We start from the raw sequence: 24,482 nt of genomic DNA on the forward strand, positions 1-24,482 counted from the left end.
AACAGCAGATGCCATCAAATATTTAATATTCAACATTATTATAAGCAAAGAAATGCTGTACCCTTCCTTCCGTTGTCTCTGAGTACTGCTAAGAACAGCGGAGTCTGCAGCTCTCTGCACAAGGCAGTGTCAGTGGGACTGGTTACCATGTCTGGGGCACACACGCTAAAGAGATTTTAAGTTAGGATTTAGAAGGAAAAATGAGTTTTCTGCTAAAGGGGGTTTCAATCCTGTTTATCTTTCTAATTTGCAAAAGGTGACTCTACAAAAGATGAAACATGGTTACCCCTTCTTCATTTATGCGCACACAGAAAGTGACATTCTTCAGTTTCCCTCAAGGAAGCCAGACTGTTGTTCTCTAGGGGAGTTTCTCCTAGTGCTCCCTGTGTTTCTGAGCTTACTACTGTCACCATTGCTCATTTATGTAGTAAGCATACAGTACCACAGTCCTGAGGGTTTTTTCTTTTTAAAAATTTGGGTTTTTTTTTTTATTTATTTACATTTTAAATGTTATTCCTTTTCCCAGTTTCCCCTCCTCAAACCCCCATCCCATACCCCTCCCCCTGCTTCTATGAGGGTGCTCCACCTCCACCCACCCACTCCCGCCTCACCACCTTAGCATTCCCTTACACTGGGGCATCAAACCTTCACAGGACTAAGGGCCTCTCCTCCAACTGATGCTGAACAATGCCACCCTCTACTACATATGCATTTGGAGCCATGGGTCCCTCTGTGTGTGCTCTTTGGTTGGTGGTTTAGTCTCTGGGAACTCTGAAGGGTCTGGTTGGTTGATATTGTTGTTCTTCCTATTGGGTTGCAAACCCCTTCAGCTCCTTCAGTCCTTTCTCTAATTCCTCCATTGGGGTCCCTGTGCTCAGTCTGATGGTTGGCTGCGAGCATCCCCATCTGTATTGGTCAGGCTATGGTAGAGTCTCTCAGGAGACAGCTCTAACAGGCTCCTGTCAGCAAGCACTTTTGGCATGAGCAATAGTATCTGGGTTTGGTGTCTGCATATGGGATGGATCTCCAGGTGGGGCTGTCTCTGGATGGCCTTTCCTCCAGTCTCTGCTCCACTCTTTGTCCCTGTATTTCCTTTAGATGGGAGCAATTCTGGGTTAAAATTTTTGAGATAGGTGGATGGCCCCATCCCTCAACTGGGGTCAGTGCCTAACCTCTGGATATGGTCTCTAGAGGTTCCCTCTCCCCTTTGTTGGGTATGTCAGCTAATGTCATCCCCGTTGGGTCCTGGGAGCCTCTTGCTTTCCTGGCATCTGGGACTTTCTAGTGGCTACCCCCAGTTGCCTTCCCCCACTACTACAAACCTCCATTCAATTTCCCCAGTGAATGTATCTTCAGACATGCTCAGCTCCCATTGGTGTCCTCTACTGTTTAAGACACCAACAGAAGGAACTGTGTGTTCTGAAGACCATGTGTTTCTACTTTATAGAAAATGAAAAAAAAATTTCAAAGCATATTTTCCTAAGAAATCTTGTATCTTCCTGAGGTTTCTTAAGACTAAATTTATACTCATTTATTCTTTTCATAAAAATTGTTACAAATTCACCATTTTGATTTTTCATTTCCTCATCACCCACACCAGCCTTGTGCTTAGCATGCTATGCTTATTATTAATTTCTAACATGTTTTATTGGTCTGACTTGCACTATGAACAATCTCTTCTTACATGTGTCTTTACAAGGTAATTTTTTTTTTTTTTTTTTTTTTTTTTTTTTGGTTTTTCAAGACAGGGTTTCTCTGTAAAGCCCTGGCTGTCCTGGAACTCACTCTGTAGACCAGCCTGGCCTCGAACTCAGAAATCCGCCTGCCTCTGCCTCCCAAGTGCTGGGATTAAAGGTGTGCGCCACCACCGCCCAGCTAAGGTAATCTTATTTTATTATTCATAATTCACAACATGTTTTGAGATCATTGTTCAAAAACAGTATGTTCAAATATTTTAAGTTCTTCACAAAAGCATGCAGTTTAAATAATTTAATACATTATCTTCATATATGAATGCCAAGCTGTGGTTAAAAATCTGAAATAATCCCCAAAGACTCATATCTAGAGTCTTTTAGACACCAATTTGTGGCACTATTTTGAAGGTGTTGGAGGCTTAGAAGTGAGAACCTGGACTGCAGAATTAGGTCACTAGGAATGGGTTTCTGAACCTTAGCTCCAGTTCTGGAACCAGCTAGTACCCCCGCTCCCTAGTTCACCAAAATGTAAACAGCTCTGTCACAAGCTCTAGCCATCATAAATGGAGATACTTAGATGACGTCAGGAAATCCCTGAAACAACGAGCCAGAGTACATCTCTTCTCCCTCACATTGTTTCTCTCAAGTATTTTCTATCATAATGATTCTAAAGTACCTAATACAAGCACCAAAAACAACTTAGAGATTAAAAAAAAGAAGAAGAACATTCTCTGAGCATACAAAGAGAAAATGGGGTTCCATTCTATCATAAATTCTGACTTCAGAAGTCAACCATCATGTCCTAGCCATTAGTGAAGAAGAATACAACCTCAGTCTCAGTATGCAATAGATACATATTTTTTCTTCTCTAAGATAATTTTTCATCTCCATAAATTTAATCATTTCAGTCTAAAGTGTTCTCCATACAAACTGTTTCAATCTCCACTTGCTCTTTAAATAAGGGTCCAGAAATAAGTCTGGAACTGAAAACCAAAAGCTTCCTGACGACTGAGTCGGTAGTCAGTGATGACACGGCCACGGTGAGCTGCGTGAGCTGCGGACTCCACTGCCGAGGATGCTCTGGCATCTACTGCAAATGTCCAGTTCACAGAAGTGGTATTGTCCTAATGCTATCATGAAAAACAGCTATTCTGTCTCTCTGAATTATAAGTATACGATATGGTAGCACAAACAGCTAATTGCTTATACTATATCCGTTCTTTACTCCTTAGTAATAAAACCCCCCACTAAAAAATTTGGGTCTGTGGCTGTGCAACATAAGATATTTTAGCCAAATATAAATAATATACACAGAAATGTCATACAGTAGCTTCCAGAAGTTTCTTTAAGAAACACCCTAGGCAAACATGTTGCATCTTACATCCTTGCCTTTCAGCTGTCCCTGGTAGTGAACATGGTGGCTGTTACTCTGAACAAGGAAGAACCTCTGAGCTGCCCTGACTATAGGAAAGAACTGGCTTGGGACAAGGCTGAGAGCCATGGCAGGTGGATCTCTGTAGCAATCCCAAATGCCTCTTGTACAATTTAGCTTTTAAGAAGTAAATACTGCCCTTGGTGACAACAGATTAACTTGGAAGACACTGCTAAAATGAAACATGGCAAACACAGACAAGCACTTCATGAAGTGAAACAGTTAAGTCAAACTCAGGCTAGAAGATGGCTCTGTGGGTAAAATGTTTTACAACGTAAGGAGCTAATCTTGGATCTCCAGCACAAGCCGGATGGGGCAGTATGTACTTGTTACCACAAAGTTTGGAAGCTTAGGAGCAGGACATAGGAGGTTCCTGGGGGCTTGCTCACCAGCAAGTTCAGCCAACTGCTAAGCTTCAGGCTCAGTGAATGTGCTAGTTAGAATAGGTATGGCCCCCATGTGTGTCTGAATGCTTGGCTCACAAGGAGTGGCATTACTAGGAGGTGTAGCCTTGGTGGAGTAGGTTTGGTCTTGTTGGAGAAAATGTGTCATTTTGGGGGTTAGCTTTAACATCTCCAATGCTCAAGCTACATACAGATATAACCTCCTCCTTCTCCTGCCTTTGGATAAAAGTGTAGAACTCTCAGCTCCTTCTCCAGCACCATGCCTGCCTGTAAGCTCCCAAGCTTCCCACCTTGATGATAATGGACTGAACTTCTGAAAATGTAAGCCAGCCCCAATTAAATGTTTTCCTTTATAAGACTTGCCTTTGTCATGGTGTCTGTTCACAGCAGTAAAACCCTAATTAAGACAATGAGAGATCCTGTCTCGGGTAAGAAGAAGACACCCGAGTTAAGCTCTGGCCTTTATAACACATATGCATTTGTGTGTACATGTGCACACACACATCATACTCATAAAAGCAGAGGACAAAACAGTGGCTCTGAGGGATGAGGATGCAGGACAGCTGGATACAGTCAAATCATGCAAGAATCCAGTTATATTAGGTAAGCAAGTTGTGGAATGCTACAGTACAACATGTGATGATTGCAGTCATTAACGCTCTATTACAGACTCAACCTATGTTACGTTAGCAGACTTAACTCTGTGTGCTCCTACCACAAAAATACACTGTAACAATGTGAAGTACAGAGGTTAGTGACCTTGTGGTGACACTCACTTCATAACTTAGCATGCTAATTGTATACCTTTACATTCAGAAATGTCATTTGTCAAGTGTACCTTAAAGCTGGGTGGCAACACTAGACTTTGAAAGTCATCATCATTTGGTTGGGTCTCTTGGATTTTGAGTTGAATCTAATCCCATAGTAATACCTTATTCATGTTGTTAAACCAGTAACTCTCAGTCGTGGGCAACATTGTACACCCAGGGATCATTTGGCAATGTCCATAGACATTTTTTAGTTGTTACAGCTGCAGGGTACTCCTGGCATCCAGTGAGTATCAGTCAGGCATGCTGCTAAATACTTTACAACACACACAATCCCTTACTTTAACGTATGTTCTAGCCCCAAATAAAGAGTTTATTGGTAGAGAAGACTAAGGTTAAACAAATCTACCTGAAAGGTCAGTAATAAAGTTGCCTTTGTTCTATCACAGTAAATATGGCCAAAAGAAGACATGTCCAGATAATATTGTGCTGACTGGTTTTATGTCAACTTGACACAAGCCAGAGTCATCAGAGGGGTGGAAGCATCAATTGAGAAAATGCCTCCATTAAAATCAGGCTATAGGCAAGCCTGTAGGGGATTTTCTTAATTAATGATTGATGTGGGGCGGTCCCTGCTCATTGTGGGTGGTGCCATCCCTTGGAGTGGTCCTGGGTTCTATGAGTGGCAGGACCTCCAGGAAAGATAGGAACAGCAACCTACCCATAAAACATTCAACCCAGATTTTGTTCTTTCTAAAAGAAATGCAGGGACAAAGATGGAAAAGAGACCAAAGGAAGGACCAACCAATAACTGGCCCAACATGAAGCTCATCCCATGGACAAGCACAAATCCCTACCACTATTAATGATACTCTGGTATGCATGCAGACAGGAGCCTAGCATAACTGTCCTCTGAGTGGCTCTACCCAGCAGTGGACTGAAACAGATGCAGTTACCCACAGCCAAATACTAGACAGAGGTCAGGGACAGTTATGGAAGAGTTGGGGGAAGGATTGAAAGCAGAATGGGATGGGAACCCTACAGGAGACCAACACAGACAACAAATCTGGACTCTTGGGAGCTCTCAGAGTCTGAGGTACCAACCAAAGAATATACATGGGCTGGAACACAGCCCCGAGCACCCGTGTAACAGACAGGCAGCTCAGTCTTCATGGCTGCCTTGTCTGGCCTCAGTGGGAAAGAAGGTGCCTAATGTGGCAGGGATTTGCTATGTCAGGGTTGGGGAGTACCCAGAGGGCCCCACCCTCTCAGAGGAAAAGGGGAGAGGGAAGGGGAAGGGAACTCTGTGAGGGAGGGACCAGGAGGGGAGCAGTGTTTGGGATGTAAATTAACTAATTAATTAATTTAAAAAATAGACTGAGCAAGCCTCGCAGAGCAAGCCAGTACAGCACTCCTCCATGACCTCTGCATCAGCTCCTGCCTCCAGATTCCTGCCCTGCTTGAATTCCTGTCCTGACTTCCATTCATGACAAACTGTGATGTGGAAGTGTAAGCTGATCAAACCCTTCCCAAGTTGCTTTGGTCATGGTGTTTCATGACAGCAACAATGGCCCTAAGACAAACATGCACCTTGACAGAGCTGTCATAGACCCAAACTGTTTCCAAAAACTTGGAGCACACTGAGTCACACACTATGACGTCTAGCCAAAACTTCAGATTGGCAGCATATGGGAAAATATGCTATGTAAAAAGAGACTATCAATGAGTTGCAGTCACTGGGGAGCTTTCTAACATACTCCTGTCCCATTCCTCTCCACTGAGTTAAACAGAAAAGAGCTGAAAAGACTCATGTGGCTTGGTCTCCAGATGGTGCTGTGAGGCGGTAGCTGCATTCCTAGAAGTCCTAGAGCTTCTCCAATTGCTTAATGTAGTGGGGAGTCACTAGGATATGGGAACTGGTTGGAGAAGTAGGTCACCAGGGTCTTGCTGCTGAAGAACATATCTTGTCCCCGACCCTCCAGTCACTGTTTCCTGTCTGCCATGAGGTGAGCAGCTTGTGCTTTGTGCCCTAATGTTATGCTTCACCAGGCATTGCTGGGAGCAACAGAGCCAAAGGACCACTGACTAAAACTGAAGCAAAACGAATCTTTCCTCCTTAAATTGCTTATTTCAGGATTGTTCTGTCCCAGTGACAAAAGCCAAACCAACTGTATAAATCTTGGCATAAAACCTGGGTATCTACATTTTTCTGTTGAGGAACAAATATATTTCATTAGAGTGCATTCTACACACTCACTGGAGAATCACCAATACAGACAGCACTGGATGCTGTCCAGGGGCACAATCTGTCCTTTCCTTTGCTGAAGGTTCTTTTAGGGCAGAACCTCTCACTTCTCCCTTACTATGTACTTGGACTCCAGTTTATCTTCAAAATACAGGAATATTCAGTTGCTTCCTTAGTATGACCCTGGCTGTTGAGTTTTGCTAACGACTACATCTGCATTCTGAGCTCTGGTTTGGAGGCTGGACTGTGGCATCTCCCCTTGGACAGCAGTGGGAAAGCAAGGCATTTGTTTCCTAGTATCCTGTGGCTGAGATGCCATTCATACGATTGGTTCCTATAATTAGCACAACTGATCTTCTCTTCTAGAAAACTACAAAGAGTTCACAGTCCAACCCCAGTGTGACCACAGCATCAGCACTTCAGATTCCTGGATCCTAGATGACATGGAGAGGAAGCACCTCTAAAAACAGAGGGGTTTTAGTCAAGCTCAGACAGGTCTGGAATACAGCCAGTGTTAAAGGTTACCAGTTCAGAGCACTGGAAAGAAGTGTTTCTAGCTCTGAAGTTTCATGGGAATATCCTAACAACATCCTGAAAGCATCTTATACTGACACAGAAAATAACCAAATTATCCCCAAACTATAAAAACCATCCTCAAGGGGTTTACTCCATCTTTTAAATGCATTCACCCTAAAAGAATCAAATAACTTTATTTCCTTTAGAAAATATGCATCATCTCCCAAATATGTGATATATAAAACTAAATGATTTCATCAGCTGCTTAGCCTAAATAGAGCAGTGCACTCCCTGCCTGAGGCAGCGTTCTGTAGTCTGGATGAGAGTAGTTTTTATACAGTGTCCTAAACACTAATAAGGTCAGACAGCAGAGTGCTCTAATGTACCAGAAAGACAGCTGAAGAGTTCCAATTTTGATCAAAGAGAGCAGCTCCATTAGAGCTGGCTGGACAGTAAGTCTCAGCACTGTCAACTAGACAAGCATCTAATGGGCAGTGATTTGACAGTCAGTAACAGTGAGCAGACCTGCTCCTTAAGCAGAGAGAATTTTTATATCAAACAGTAATTAACCAAGTAGAAAAATTATGTATGTGTATGACATTATGCACATTTTGAAGTAAAGGGAGAGGTCACTGCCCTGACAGTCATGGGGGGGGTGGTCTTTGCAGATCAGCTGTACATGACGCAGAGAGCAGAGGTTAGTCACCGCTCTGTGCCTAAGATAAGCTTAATTCCTCACAGACAGAAGATACCCCGGCACATGTCAGACAGGACTGACTGCAGTCCTCTACAACAAGGCCCAGAGAGCTACGTCACAGTGCCAGGAGAAGGTGCCTTGGGATACTGGGTATTTTCACAGACATTCTAAAGGTAGCTCTTGATGCATACAACCATCATTAAGAAAAATGCCTGCAACAGTGTTTTCTCCCATCATTCTTTGCCAAGCTTGCTGAAGGGACTAGAAACTATTCTGGATGCCCATGTACCTACAGCAGATATGACAGTCTTCAATGAAAAAAAGTCAAACAAAACAAAATGATTTTTAATTTTTGATTATCATTCAAAATCATCTTCTCTGTGACATTTTTAGGCATATTTTTTATGTGTGTTAGGTATACATTTGTCTATATGTGTGTTCATGTGTGGGAGCATATATGAACATGTCTTCAAGTGGAAGCCCAAGGTTGACATCAGCTTTTTCTCAATTGCTCCCCAGTTATATATTGAGGTATAATCTCTCCCTAAGCCCAAGGCTCATCGTTGTGAAGAACCTGGCCATCCTGCTTGCTTAACAACTCCCAGTCTCTGCTCTCTGCATGCTGCTGCTGGAGACTTCAGTTCAGCTGTCATGGCCACCCAGAGTTTATATGGGTACTGGGAATCCAATCCCCAGTTCTCACATGTGTATACTAAGCACTTTACTCACTGAACCATTTCCTAGCCCCTTTGTGTAACACTATTATCTGCAGTAGACTTTTTGGGATCACTTATGTGTACTATCATATCATCTGTCAATAGCAAGAGTTTCACTTCTTCCTTTCCAATTTGTGTCCCCTTGATCACTTTAGTTGTCTTACTGTTCTAGCTAGGACTTTAAGTACTATACTGAATAAATATGGGAGAGTGGACAGCCTTCTCTTGTCCCCGATTATACTGAAATTGCTTCAAGTTTCTCTCCATTTAATTTGGTGTTGTCTAGTTGCTTGTTGCACATTGCCTTTATTGTGTTTAGGTATACCCTTTGTATCCCTGCTCTCTCCAAGACTTTTATCATGAAGGTCTGTTGGGTTTTATCAAACAATTTTTCAGCATCTAGTGAGATAATCATGTGGGGTTTTTTCCTCTCAGTTGTTTATATGGTGGATTAGGGTGATGGATTTTCGTATGCTGAACCACCCCTGCATCCCTGGGATGCAGTCTACTTTTCATGGTGAATGATGCCTTCTTGGATTTGGTTTGCAAGTATTTTATTGAGTATTTTTGCATCAATGTTCATAAGGGAAGTTGGTCTGAAATTCTTTTTCTTTTTTTTATAAAGATCTCCCTACCCCCCCCCAAGATATTTTTATTTATTAAGACAGTGCACTGTAGCTGTCTTCAGACACACCAGAAGAGTGCATCGGATCCCATTACAGATGGCTGTGAGCCACCATGTGGTTGCTGGGAATTGAACCTCTGGAAGAGCAGTCTCTCCAGTCCCCTGAAACTCTCTTTCTTTGATGAGTCTCTATGTAGTTTAGGTACCAGGATGACTGTGGTTTCACAGAATGGGTTTGGCAGTATTCCTCCTGTTTCTGTTTTGTGGAATAATTTGAGGAGTACTAACATTAGCTCTTCGAACGTCTGGTAGAATTCTCCACTAAAACAATCTGGCCCAGAGCTTTAGGGGTGGGGGCACTGTTGGGAGATTTTTAATGACTGCTTCTATTTCCTTAGGGGTTACACGACTATTCAGATAGTTTACCTAATTATGATTTACCTTTGGTAATTGGTATTTATCTAGTAAATTAGGTAATTGGTACCTATCATCCATTTCATTTAAATTTTCCAATTTTGTGGAATACAGGCTTTCGAAGTAAGACCTAATGATTCTCTGAATTTCCTCAGTGTCCATTATAATGTCTCCCCTTTCAATTTCTGATTCTGTTAATTTAGGTACTGTCTCTCTGCCTTTTAGTTAGTTTAGCTAACTAAACTCATCTATCTTGTTGCTTTTCTCAAAAAAAAAAAAAAAACCAGCTCTTGGTTTCATTGATTCTTTGTATTGTTCTCTTTGTTTCTAATTGAACAATTTCATCCCCCAGTTTCATTATTTCTTGTAGTCTCCTCCTCCTGTGATTGCTTTTTTTTTCTTCTTCTAGAGCCTTCAGATGTACTTTTAATTCATTAGTATGAGAACTCTCCAATTTCTTTATGACAGCACTTAATGCTATGGACTCTTAGCACTGCCTTCTTAGTGGCCTGTAAGTTTAGGTATGTTGTACCTTCGTTTTCATTGAGTTCTAGAATGTCTTTATTATTTTTTTTTTTATTTATTCCCTGAGCCAGTGATCATTGATTAGAGAGTGGTTCAGTTTCCATGAGTTTGCAGGCTTTCTGTTGTTTTTGTTGTTGAAGTCTAGCTTTAATCCATAGTGACCCAGTAAGATGCATGGGGTTATTTCAATCTTCTCATATCTGTTCAAGTTTGCTTCATGACCAATTATGTGGTCAATTTTGGAGAAAGTTCTGTGAGGTGCTGAGAAGAAGGTATATTCTTTTGTGTTTGGGTGAAACGTCTTTAGATATCTGTTCGGTCCATTTGAACCCGTCCATTGGTGAGAGTGGGGTGTTGAGGTCTCCTACTATTAGTGTGTGGGATTTGAGGTGTGATCAATCACAGCTTTAGTAATGTTTCTTTGACGAATGTGAGTGCCTCTGCATTTGGGGCACAGATGCTCAGAACTGAGATGTCCTCTTGGTGTATTTTTCCTTTAATGAGTATGAAGTGTCCTTCAATGTCTCTTTTAATTACTTTCTGATTGAAGATCTATTTTATTAGATATCAGAATGCCTGCTCCATCTTGTTTCTAGGTCCATTTCCTTGGAAAACCTTTTTCCAGCCCTTTATACTGAGATAATGACTATCTTTGTTGCTGAGATGTGTTTCTTATATACAGTAGAATGATGAATTCCATTTATGCATCCATTCTATTAGCCTGTGTCTTTTTACTGGGGAATTGAGTCCATTGATATTGAGAAATATTAATTACCAATGATTGTTACTTTTTTTATTTTGATGTTGGTGCTGGTTGTGTATATTTCTCTTCTGTTGATTTTAATGGTATTAAATTATTTATTTCTTGTTTCTTGGCCAGACAGTGGTGGCACACGCCTTTAATCCCAGCACTTGGGAGGCAGAGGCAGGCGGATTTCTGAGTTTGAGGCCAGCCTGGTCTACAGAGTGAGTTCCAGGACAACCAGGGCTTATACAGAGAAACCCTGTCTCAAAAAAAAAAAAAAAAAAAAAAAAAAACCCAAAAATTATTTCTTGTTTCTTGAGTATACTTAGCCTCACTGGGTTGGTGTTTTCCTTCTGGTATCCTCTGTAGGGCTGGGGTTAGTAGAAAGGTATTGTATGAATTTGATTTTTCATGGGCTATCTTGGTTTTTCCATTGATGGTGATTGAAAGCTTTGCTGATATAGTAGTCTGGGCTGGCATCTATGGTCTCTTAGGGTCTGCCCAGGCCCTTCTAGCTTTTAGAATCACAGATGAGAAACTGGGTATAAATCTGATAGATCTGCCTTTATATGTTACTTGGCATTTTTGCCTTGATGCTTTTTAAATTCTTTCTTTGTTCTGTATATTTACTGTTTTGATTATTATATAACAGAAAAAATTTCTTTTCTGGTCCAATCTGTTTGGTGTTCTGTAAGTTTCTTGTACCTTTATAGGCAACAAGGCTGCCCTTTCTCCCTATCTATTCAATACAGTACTCGAAGTTCTAGCCAGAGCAATAAGGCGACAAAGGAGATCAAGGGGATACAAGTTGGATAGGAAGAAGTCAAGACAATAGTATTCACAGATGATATGATAGCACGCATAAGTGACCCCGAAAGTTCTAACAGAGAACTCCTACAGCTAATAAACACTTTCAGCCAAGTGGCTGGATACAAAATTATCTCAAGTAAATCAGTAGCTCTTCTTTACGTGACAATAAATGGGCTGAGAAAGAAGTTAGGGAAACAGTACCCTTCAGAATAGCCACAAATAACATAAAATACCTTGATGTAACTTTAACCAAGCAAGTGAAAGAAATGTATGACTAGAACTCAAGTCCCTGAAGAAAGAAATCAAAGATCTCAAAAAAATGGAAAGATCTCCTATGCTCATGGAAAAGTAGAATTAATATAATGAAAATGTCCATCTTTTTTTCTATATTTTATTTAGAAATAGCTGAGAGGAGTTAACAGACAACAGTCCAGATTACCTTACATGGATAGTTGGTTTTCAAAACGTCAGAAGTCCACAGAATTGACGTTACCAAAAGCAATCTACAGACTCAATGAAATCTCCATCAAAATTCCAACACAACTCTTCATGGATCTTGAAAGAGCAATTCTTTGTTTTGTTTGGGGGTTTTTTTTGTTTTGTTTTTTTTTTTGGTTTTTTGAGACAGGGTTTTTCTGTAGCCCTGGCTATCCTGGAACTCACTCTGTAGACCAGGCTGGCCTCGAACTCAGAAATCCACCTGCCTCTGCCTCCCAAGTGCTGGGATTAAAGGCGTGCGCCACCACCGCCCGGCTCTGAAAGAGCAACTCTTAACTTCATATGGAAAAACAAACAAAACAAAACAAAACAAAAAACCCAGGACAGCCAAAACAATCCTGAACAGTAAAAGAACTTCTGGAGCTATCACCATTCATGACCTGACCTAGTAATAAAAACTGCATGGTATTGGTATAGGAACAGACAGGAGGATTAATGGAATTGAATCAAAGACCCAGAAATAAACCCACATACCTATGGACACTTGACTTTTGACAAAGAAGACAAAACCATGCAATGGAACAGGGAGTACATCTTCAATAAATGGAGCTGGTCTAACTGGATGTCTGTATGTAGAATAATGCAAATAGATCCATATTTATCACCTTGCACAAAACTCAAGTCCAAATGGATCAAAGACATCAATGTAAAAGCAGACACATTGAATCTAATAGAAGAGAAAGTGGGAGATAGTATTGAATGCACTGGGACAGGAGAAAATTTCCTGAACAGAACACCAACAGACATAAGGTCAAGAATTAATAAATGGGACCTCATGAATCTGAAAACCTTCTATAAGGTAAAGGACACGGTCAATAGGACAAATGGCAGCCAACAGACTGATAAAAGATCTTCACTAACTCTACATATGACAGATGCCTAATATCCAACATATATAAAGAACTCAACACGTTAGACTCCAAAAAAAAAAAAAATCAAAAAATTGTGTACAGAGTGAAACAGAGAATTCTCAACAGAAGAATCTCAAATTGCTGAGAAACACTTAAAAGAAATGTTCAACATCCTTAGTCCTTATATGCATATGCTTAGAGAACACCAATCAACATCAAATAATCACAGTATGCATGCATATACTGAGAGAACACCAATCAACACCCCCCAAACACCTCAAAGCTATCCTCAGAAGTGATGGTTCCAAATGTGGTTCCTCAAAATCACTAGTGAGAAAGTCTTTTCCCCACTCCAGTGTCTTCATTTTCTAACACAAATGAAAATCAACACAGTGGTCCATACAGCCATTTATAGGAAGGAAGGAAGGAAGGAAGGAAGGAAGGAAGGAAGGAAGGAAGGAAGGAAGGAAGGAAAAAGGAAGGAAAGAAGGAAAAAAGGAAGGAAGGAAGGAAAAAGAGAGAAAGAAAGAGGAAAACCACGCTCTCCTTCAAAAGCTTCCCTGTGGCAGGCATCTGAGCAGCTGTTAGAAGGCTAATAGCTGAAAAGCTTTCAAGCTATTATTATCTAGTTCTTAGGAAATCCTGATGCTTTTTTAAAAATTAATTCTAATTCCACTATTAAGAAGAAGCTGGATGAATGCAGTTGTCACTAAACGAGAACATTTTTGAACTGCCTTTTTTTTTTTTTTTTTTTTTTTTTTTTTTTTTTTTTTTTTTTTTTTTTTTTTTTTGGTTTTTCGAGACAGGGTTGCCTTTAATTTCTAATTCTCTGAAAAGAACAGTTTCGATAACTCCCAATCTCTCTCTCTCTCTCTCTCTCTCTCTCTCTGTGTGTGTGTGTGTGTGTTTGTGTGTCTCACACACAATCACACATACATCCCAGGTGACTACCTGAGCTGCTTCAGGAACTCCACATCAGAGTTGCTGTTGATAAGCTTGATGAACTCCTCGTAAGAAGGTGCGTACGTGTAGGCTCTCTTGTGATGTTCACTCATCTGCTCTCTGTACTCCAACTGCGTGAGGAGCATTTGGTTAATGTAGTCAGGGTTACTCAGCAATTCCACTACCGGCTTCAAGACTAGGGGAAAGAAAAGAGAGTGCCACTGAAAAATAAATTCCTCTTAAAAGAAATGGATTCCATTTCACATAAGTGAAAATGTATGTGGGAAACACTGTCCACAAGACAAATGGGGGAATTATCATCAGTGAGTATTTGCAGCATGTGTACACACACACACACACACACACACACACACACACACACACACACACAGAGCTGCTTCTCCCTCTGGGTAAGTCAGTGTAGGCACAATTTGTGCTCATTTGAACACGCAGGTAAAAAGGAAGGCAGCCTTCTGGAACTCATACTGCCAAGGGAACCCTCTGATTTTTCCTCAGTTTTTTGTAAAGTTCATTATGTTTTGACCAGTTTAGTCTATAAAAAGATGAATGTCAACGTTCTCCCAACTGTTCAAAGCAGATGTTGGGGAGGACGTCATTTAAGTCAGGAACACCATCACAAACCCACCCTCCTAAGTTTACAGTGCCCTCTTGTTAGTAAACCAGCTGATGAGCACAAATGAAGGAGGTATTTTATTATTATTATTATTATTATTATTATTGTTGTTGTTGTTGTTGTTGTTGTTGTATAAAGGAGGTGATTAACCACTATATTTCTCTTATTTAAGATTCTTAGATAGGGAATGTTTATCTTAAGTCATTCTTCTTCCACATGTGTGCATCCCACCCCCACTCCCCTAAGAGTGAATGTGGAGGCCAGAGGTCAACATCCTATCCCTCTTTGCCCAAATACTTTTTGGAGACAGGGTCTGTCCCTGAATGTGGTGCTCTATTTTGGCTAGCCTGGCTGGCCAGCAAGCCCCAGGCTAAGCAGATGGGTTAAATCAGTGTGCTAACACTCCTGGCTCTGACAACCCGACGTCCTCATTCTTGTTTAACAAGCGTTTTAACCACAGCCATCTCCCTGCTGCACTTCCAGTTTTTATTCTCATTAACTATTCAGCTGTACAAATAACTTTCAAATGTTTCTTACTATGCTATAGTATAGCATTTATTGTTTATTAAAAGTTCACAAAAGCAGCATTACCAATGAAACTTAAAGAAATAACTAAGCAAACACTGACAGTTTCTGTGCATATGTGTGGGTGCTCTTTCCTTGATATAGTTCTATTAGCCTAAATAACTCAGAACGACTCCAAATGAATGTCTCCATACACACATAAGAGTAGCTTTTTCCTATGCCAAAATTAATAGCAATAGCAATATAGATATGAATTTTGAAATACATATATAAACTTTCCAAATCATGTATGGCCAAAGCCTTTATGTGGTAATAAAATGGTCTGCAGTATGTAAGATCTGCACGAATGTTATATTAAATAAAATCACAGGATACAGCACATTTGTTTAAACACTCATCACATTAGTGGTATTAATTTTATAAGTCTACCTTTTGTTGTGAGAATTTCTGCGAGCATTATACGTAAGCTGAGAGACTGGATATCCTTTGAAGGGAGAAGGCAAAACACCAGAACCTGAGAACACGTTTGAAGGAATCTTACTTCATCATGTGAGTCCTTCAAGCATGCATGCAACACAAAAGGCCTTGGCTGTTCTTCATGTCTGAAAGAATAGAAAGACAGGACATCAAGTGAGGGAGGGGGTTGCCATCCCACAGTCAAAACTCTGACCCAGAATTGTTCCTGTCTGAAAGAACTGCAGGAACAAAAATGGAAAAGAGACTGAGGAAAAGGAGGTCCAGTGATCGGCCCAAATTGGGATCCAGCTCAGGAGGAGACCTGGGAACCTGACACGGTTACTGATGCTCTGGTGTGCTTACAAACAGGAGACTAGCATGACTGCCCTCTGAGAGGCCCAATAAACAGCTGAAAGAGTCAGATGCAGATATATACACCCAACCATTGGAATGAAGTCAGGGACCTCTCTCTGTGTTTGAATTAGGGGAAAGCTGGAAGAAGCTAAAGAGGAAGGCGACCCTGTAGGAGGACCAGCAGTCTCAACTAACCTGGACCCCTGAGATCTCTGACACTGAGCCATCAACCAGGCAGCATACACCAGCTGACATGCAGTACCCAACATGTATACAGCAGAGGACTGCCTAGTCTGGACTCAGTGAGAGAAGATGCACCTAACCCTCAAGAAACTGGAAGCCTCAGGGAGTTGGGAGGTTTGGTGGGGTAAGGGTGGGTGAGGACCTTCTCTTGGAGATGGGGTGTGGGGGGAGGTATGGGATGAGGAACAGTCAGAGGGTGGGCTGGGATAGAGATAAACACTGGAGTGTAAAAAAAGATTAAAGAATTTTTTAAAAAGGATAGGTAGGTAGGTAGGTAGGTAGGTAGGTAGGTAGGTAGGTAGGTAGATACATAGATAGACACATGGATGGATGAAAAGAAAAGTTCAGAAACAATTCAATTATATATCATTAGGTAAAAAATATTCTAAATGAGCAACACATTGATTTTAATAACTATGCCTCCTCAGAAGTTCCAATAATCAATGCTTTCTTTAAACATGGATTGATCTGGAGAGCCTGTGCTGGAGTGAAGGTGAATGTATGATGTTGTCATCAGTTTTTGTAAACATGGCACAATTAGAATCACCCAGGAAGAGGGTACCTGAGTTAGGGTTTGCCTCTCTATCAGACTGGCCTGTGGCCATAATTTTAGGAGCATTTATTTCCTTCCTTCCTTCCTTCCTTCCTTCCTTCCTTCCTTCCTTCCTTCCTTCCTTCCTTCCTTCCCTCCCTCCTTCCTTCCTTCCTTCCTTCCTTCCTTTTCTATTTTTAAAATTACCTTTTATTTTAGGTTTAGGAATATTTTGTTTGCATATATGTCTGTGCACCACATGCATGCCTGGTACTCTAGAAGGCAAGAAGAAAGTATGAGAGATCCTGGAACTGAAGTTGTAGATAGTTGTGAGTCTCCATGAGCTGGGAATCAAACCTGGGTCCTCTAGAAGAACAACAAAGGCTCTTAACTGCTAAGTCATATCTCCAGTCAATGAGAGCAATTCCTTAATTAGTAGTTGATGAGGGAAGGCCCAGCTCACTGTGTGCAGTGCCTCCCCGAAGCAGGTGGTCCTGGGGTGTATAAGACAGCAAGTTCAGCAAGCCTTGGAGAGCCAGCCAACTGAAACGTGTTCCTCCATGGTCTCTGCTTCAGTTCCTGCTTTGAGGTCTTTCTTGAGCTCTTGGCCTGACTTCTCTCAATAAAGAACTGTGTTCAGGAAGTGTAAACCAAATAAACCCACTCCTCCAAGTTGCTTTTGGTCAGTGTTTACCACAACAACAGAAAGCAAAGATGGGTATGTGGCCTCATTGTAGTTTCAAAGGCAACCCTGATAACTACCATAAGTAGTATCAAAGGTCATAAGAACTTCCAAATACTATTGACAATGCAAAATGGTGTAAGTATTTCTTTAACCGAACAACCTTCAGGTTTCCAAATGAATCTTATTGTTTGTTTGATTATGTTTGCTTATTTATTTGCCAGCCTGTAACTCATTATGTAGACCAGGTTGGCCTCAAACTCAGAGATCCATCTGTTTCTTCCTCCTGACTGCTGAGATTAAAGGTTGGCTGTGAGAGTAATCAGGCTTTGACATCTGTCACCCACTGCTCACTGGGACTAATTCAGCTGATGAGGCTGGTTGGGTAGGTGTTCCTTTCTCCCTTACCACTCCACTTACATCCTGCACGAAGCTGTGCACTTGACTGCAGAGAACGACCTTTCCCAAAGGGAGGAGAAACAGTCTGTCTTAAATGTGATTCATAGAGTCATTTTTTTAAAACTAAGAAAACATAAACCAGTATCATGAGCCACTTTTTTTTGATGAAGAAATTGTAAAATAGTAAGTCTGGATTATTTCTATAGAAAAAGGGTCTGTTGCTTAGTGCTCCCAAAGACGATGACAAATTGCATCTGTGAGGCTGCCAGGTTCTTTCCAGCCATGGCCACAGATCCCTGTCAACACTAAGCGCACCCCAGAACCACTGTTTTGGAAGATCTGACAGAAAGGTAGTAGAAAGATCAGTCTAAATTTTTGTATTTCGTAGCATCTTAGAATGGTAATTTTCTACTATCTACTATTGCAGGTAAGTGGCAAAGATTCCAGCGTAACAAGAGGCCAATACTGAGCAAACACTCTGAGTACAAAAAACACATTAAGGACTACACAGGAAATGAAACATGAAATACATATTGGTATCTTTATGATTAATGCCTCTCAAGAGTACACTGTGACTTCTTACACTCAAGACTGGACTAACTGGAATATATACACCAAAAAAAGAACAATTTCCTTCTTTGCCTGCTGTAATAACCTAGAAGAATTCTAATGTGCAAAGCCAATGACATGAAGACATTTTATGAGTAAGACATTTTATATATGCACACCTCTTGATCTTTATTTTTATTGATTTATTTTTGACAGGGTCTCGTGTAGCCCAGGCTAGCCTTGAATTTTTAATGCAGCATTAAGATAACACTCAAGCCCTGATCCTCCTGTCTTTGTCTCCCAGTTCTGGGATTACGGATATGTCCCAGTATGTCCCATTTATAGGCTGCTTTTGAATCAAATGCAGGCTTCATGCATCCTAGATAAACATTCAACATTCTGGTCTCCATGTTGACTTTTTAAAAGGTTCCTGAAAGAAAGCACGACGGTGTACTATACAAAACCAGTACTTAGAGGGAGAGGCAAAAGGATCAGCAGTTCTGATCCAGTTTAGGCTGTAAGATCCTGTCTTTAAAAACATAAAACCAGCCAACCAACAAAAGATGATGCCTGGCCTACAATCATGAGTTCAAGGCCCACAAAGGCCATAGAACGAACTCAGTATCAGCCTTCATAAGTTATTAAGATCCTCTTTCAAAAAAATTTTTTTAAGTAGGGAGTGGCCTGGGGCTGTAGCTCAACAGAAAAGCATTAACTCTGCTCAAGAGCCAGGGTGTGGTGTGACCCCGGGAGTCCCCCCTCCAGATATCTGCATTCATTTGAAACTATAGCCGGAGCTGCTACTTCCATACAGTAACCACTAAGACACTATTCCTTGGTCATCTCAAGCCCTGGTATAGGTAATTTAATACCTTAAAATACACATTTGGTTAGTACTTACTGGGGGAGGACAGCCAAAAGAAAATCCACTTTCACAAGAGAAGCTTCTTTAGATAATACTGAGCCTGTGCATCAGCTGGGACCTTCACAGTCATAAAAGTGTCACAGATTTCCCTCTTTTCTAACAGCTGAGTTAGGGGAAACTAAGAAAGCCAAACCCCAGAGAGGGCTGGCCCAATACACTCACTGTACAGGAATACCTCCCACCCGACTCCTGTAGACTCTCCTGCAAACTCTGAGCAGAACACTTCGGTGACACTTCACTGTGAGCAGAGAGGGCTCACAAAGCATGGGCAGTATGGGTGAGCAAGCATCCACCCAGCCCTGCCTCTGGTGGTGTTGATCAGCCACTGCAGTTCCTACTAGTCAACTCTAGTTCTCACTCCTGGAATAGGAGGAAGTCAGGAACTTTGATATGTTTCACAGGTACATCTCATCCGACCCTCCCACCTACACCAAGAGGTACATATCACCACTGCCATCGTACAGACGAGAAAATAAAGATGTGGATAAGTGCAGATGAACGAAGTCACGGAAGTGATAAATGAGGAAAACAGTTCTTGTTCCCCGTCTCCCTCTATGTCTATGCTATGCTACACTATAGTCAGAGGTTGAAAAAAAGGGAAAACATGTCAGAAGTAAAGAAAGAAAATATGTGAAGAAAGAGGTTTCCTCAAATAAGCAGCCTGCGCTCCACAGGCCCACAAAACACGGATTGCAAGGAGACTATAAAATTTTAAAAATGCTACTGAATTAAAAGTATAAAGGCAATCTTTTTAGACTTTCTGAACCACGCTGAGACAAGACAGATGGGAAAATGAAGAGGAAGCACAGCGGGCTTTGCATATATCTGGACTGGTTTACAGCAGCAGCAGACTGACAGGCTGGAAAGAAGCCCTGGCTCCAACAACCGCTTAGCAGTCAGGCAGAGGATGTGTTTCTCTTATTACTGCAATTCATTATTCTCCTGACAGTCACCAACTCAAGGGTGTGCTTCCCAGGCCACCCACACCATTTACAGCCCATAGAGATCTGACTACCAGCCAGAGTTACAGGACAAGAATGGTGTTACCCAGAGCTGCCCGACACACATGACACTACAGGGAGTGTCCAACCTACTCTCATTGTAGGCAGGCCGACTATGTGCTTCTTACAATGCTACATCGGTAACAATTGTTCTCCAGAACAAACCACCCAAATGAACAGTTCTAGTAAGTAACTGGCATTCTTTCAAGTGTCTGTAACTATAGAGAAAATGGATACAGATTTTTCTTCATTTTTTTCTCTACATTTTTATCATCAACTAAAGTAACAAGGAATCAAAACCCAGGGGCTGTGGCTCAGCTGGCTCAGTGGTTGCCAAGCCTGTATAAGGCCGTAGGGTCACGACCCAACACAATTAAACCAAAGTGTGAAGTGTGGCACACACCTGTAACTCAGGAGGTGGAGGCAAGAGATCAGAAGCTCTGCTACTCGGTGAATTAGAAGCCAGTCTCAGATACAGGAAAAGACAAACAATGAAACCAACTGAAAACCCTCCAAGCCTGCAGAGTCAGCGCTGCTAACGCGGACTCTGTCCTTGTTGTCATTCTCACGCTCTACTTACAACGATGCTGACACCATCTCCTAAAGCAGCTCTCAGAAAGCTGCTAAATGCCTTGGTAAAAAAACAGACTCTTGTATTGAAGTTAGATATTCATAAAAACACTAGATTTCTCTAACCATGTGTTCTTTTCTCCTAAATCTATTATTATTCTAACTGAAATAAACATTTTCAATCATGTCTTCCAATGAGTGTAACTTAAGCACTTGAAACAAGCCTCCATGAACGCACATGAGTCTTTGACGACTGTCAGCCAGGCAGGACCATGGACTACTTCTACTGCTGGGCACCACAGCAAACTACAGAATAACAAATGTTAGCGCCAAGGCCTAAAGGAGGGCGTAAGCTATCAAGACCTCAGGGAGGGACCCAAGGATCCTGTTTCACTTTCTAACCACACACACTGTCTGCCAGAAGGTAGTTTCACAACACACAGCAGGGTGCTGTGAGTGAGAGACTCCCACTTGTTCCAAACATCCTTTAGGGGATCTGTGAGGCCAATACCATATTCATTATTATTTTACTACCACAAAATGACAAAATGTCATTTTTCTCTTTCACTCACAAATGATTTTCCAAAATCACTAGCGGGATTTTCTAAAGAGTACACAATGTGAACTTGTACTGGAAAAGCTTCTTAGCTTAAATATCTGATGTTGTAAATATTGATGAATATAATGGATTCAATATGTGAGGCTGGCAAATATTTAACAATTAGCTCTCCACAGGACAAAATTCTAAGCTGAAGGATTTCCCCATTCCATAGTGTAAATGGTCAATTTCAAGGCAGCAATAGGATTTCACTGAGCTTAGTCAGAACTGTGAGGGGCTATACAACCAGCTGTCACCTGCCAGTGCAGGGTGGCTATGGCACATCACTAGATGTGAACCACATGAACAACAGCAGTTTGATAAGATTATAGGGCTACACTCAGATAAAGAATTCTGAGAATCACCATCCTATGGTAATGCTTTTCAGACAGGCTGTGCCTAAGTAATAAGATGATAAAATTGAGTTAGTCTCAAATGACATTTAAATAAAAGTATTATAGGAAAAACTCACCAGTTCTCACAGCTAATAAGAGTACCATTTTATGGTGGTGGCACACGCCTTTAATCCCAGCACTTGGGAGGCAGAGGCAGGTGGATTTCTGAGTTCGAGGCCAGCCTGGTCTACAGAGTGAGTGCCAGGACAGCCAGGACTACACAGAGAAACCGTGTCTCGAAGAAAAAAAAAAAAAAAAGAGTACCATTTTATGAAAGTGAGGCACATCAGAAATGGACTTCTCACTATGCGTCACAGTTGGACCAGCTTGCAAAACGCTGGAGCAGCCAGCGGGAACAGTGGGAAGGCAGTGGGAATGTAAGGGCTCTGGATTTTGGCCTCATCAGCCTCAGGCTGGCAGACCTGAGGAGAGAAGACAGCTCAGCAGGAGAATCCGTGTGAGGATGGATAGCTGCCACTCTTAGCAGCCAGCCCACTGCCATGGCAGCATTGCCAGCTAGAACAGGGCCATCATGTGATAAAGTCAGTGCAGAGTTTCTGAGAGGAGAACGTGAGCATAGGCAGTCTCAACGTGACATCTTCCCAGTGCCACTCCAAACAACTGCACGACCCAACAGGTAGCGCTACTCATTTCTTTAGGACCACACTCTCTGTGTAAGTCACATGGGCCATAATTCATCATCCTTGCACTCACTAGAGAGCATAGTACGAACTGAGGGTTCTACTAACAAGCCTAGGAAAGCGATTTGTTCTTAGCATAGAAACAGCCCTGCTGATGCCTTCCAAAGCCAGGTTAGCACCAAATAAGAACACACATACCTTTCTGGCACAATAACACAGGGGTTTAACAAACCTATGTATGAGGTATTTTCAAAATGAAACCAATTCTCTAACTAAGAGCCCACCAGTACTAACATTACATTCCTCTAACAGTTTTTGGAACATCCCTAGGTATCAAAGAGATACAAAGTAAAACTACATTGAGATTCCACCTAGACCTAGTCAGAATGGCAGTCACTAGATAAACAGGTAACAAGAAATGCAGCAGCAAGAGCAGACCCAAAAGGGAACACAGTGCTGGCAAGAATATAAACAAGTCCGTATGGGGGTTCCTCAGAAAACAAACATCAGAGCCCAGGACATGGCTCAGTAAGTAAAGGTGCTTGCCACACAAGCCTGAAGACCTAAGTGTGTGCACAGACACAGATACACACACACACACACACACATACATAGATAGACACACTCAGATACACATGCACACAAAATAAATAAATAAACAAACAAACAAATAAATAAAACCTTTAAAAACCAACATAAAATTAGGTCCACCATAGGACCCCGCTATATGCCACTCTTAGCTTTACCCAAATGACCACAAGCCAACATATAACACAAATACTTCCACACCACTGCTCTTCGCAGCACTCCTGAAAAGACCTAAGTTGTACTGCAGATAATTCACAATAGCTAAGAAACGGAGTCAACCATGTTATCCATCAGCTAATGAATGGATAAGAAAACTGTGGTACATAACACAACTGAACATTACTCAGCTGTAAAAATAAATGAAATCTGAAGGCAAATGGACCGGATTGGAAAGCATTATATTGAGTGGTTGCTGTGCCCCAGAAAGGCGATGTTCTATGTTCCCTGTCATATGTGGAGCATACTTTGAATCATTTGTTTTGTTATGTTTAATTTGGAGCACACATGGAAGCCAGGAAGACTAGGCAGGCCACTGAGAGTGGACATCTTAAGGGAAGGGGAAATGGTAAAATACAGGTAAAATGAGGATAGAGAAAGGGACACTGTGTGCAGAAGGGTTCAAACATGGCAGCAGATGGGAATGGGGAAATGAGGCACTAGCAGGTGGCTTTACAAACAGGAAAGGTCTGTAGAAAAGCTTCACAGAAACCTCTTGTGTTAACCTCTGGTTAATTTCTCCTTGTGTTTCTCCTCCAAACACAAGGAGAAATTAAGCAGAGGAGAGGCTAGACCACTGGCGATATGAAAAGTATGAAGGCTCTCCTCAGAGTCAGAGCTAGAAGACACAGGCAAACTGGGGAGAGAACAGGGCAGGGAGACTAGAATAAGGATACATGAAGAAGCCTTAGAGAAACCAACTAGTTTCTAAGTGTATTGAACATATTCTGTGTAAAGGGGAGTATGAATAGAAATACCCTGCACAAGTAGACAGTGCTGCTCCCAGAAGGTATAGTCATAAAATGAAGATCTCAATGCCAGGCTCAGGGAACCTCCCTCTGGGCTACTGCCAAGGGTGCAGAGGCACTCTGAACACGGTGGGCTACTGCCACTGCTTTTGTTGCCCAGTATATGCAGATGATAGGACACTGTCACTGAAGCCACCATTCACTCTGGAAGCAGGCCATGGAGAGATGAACCTCCACCTGACTAGAAACTCTCCCTGCTGACTAGCTTTCTGAGGGCTGGGAAGTGCTATGCAGGTTGCTGGGAGAGAAAGACATCAATGATTACATCTAGCTGTGGGCCCTGCATGCTACAATGCCTGGACCTTCCAGGCAAGATGTTCCCTGGTGTGATACTGACATGACAGTTATGGGCACATCAAATATGCTCAGACTGGCTACATAGTCTGCTCCATAGGAGGCTTTGTGCCTGGTGCTGTAACTTGGTCAGATGCCCAGGACAAGGTCTTGGCAGGAACCTACTGCTGTTTCACTAAATGGCCGTGCT

The 24,482-nt window shown here is 41.8% G+C and overlaps 1 protein-coding gene across 1 annotated transcript in view; it reads right to left on the reverse strand.

Moving 5' to 3' along the window:
- The window catches only part of Snx25 (sorting nexin 25), a 104,124-nt gene that overhangs the window by 47,079 nt on the left and 32,563 nt on the right, over positions 1–24,482 (reverse strand). The window contains exons 4-5 of the mRNA XM_034520954.2: positions 15,470–15,642; positions 13,891–14,077 (exon numbers count right to left, since the gene is read on the reverse strand). Coding sequence (XP_034376845.1) covers positions 13,891–14,077; positions 15,470–15,642 — 360 coding nt within the window. The remainder of the gene's footprint in view (positions 1–13,890; positions 14,078–15,469; positions 15,643–24,482) is intronic.

This window comes from Arvicanthis niloticus, chromosome 16, assembly GCF_011762505.2.
Source record: "Arvicanthis niloticus isolate mArvNil1 chromosome 16, mArvNil1.pat.X, whole genome shotgun sequence".
NCBI classification, from domain to species: Eukaryota; Metazoa; Chordata; class Mammalia; order Rodentia; family Muridae; genus Arvicanthis; species Arvicanthis niloticus.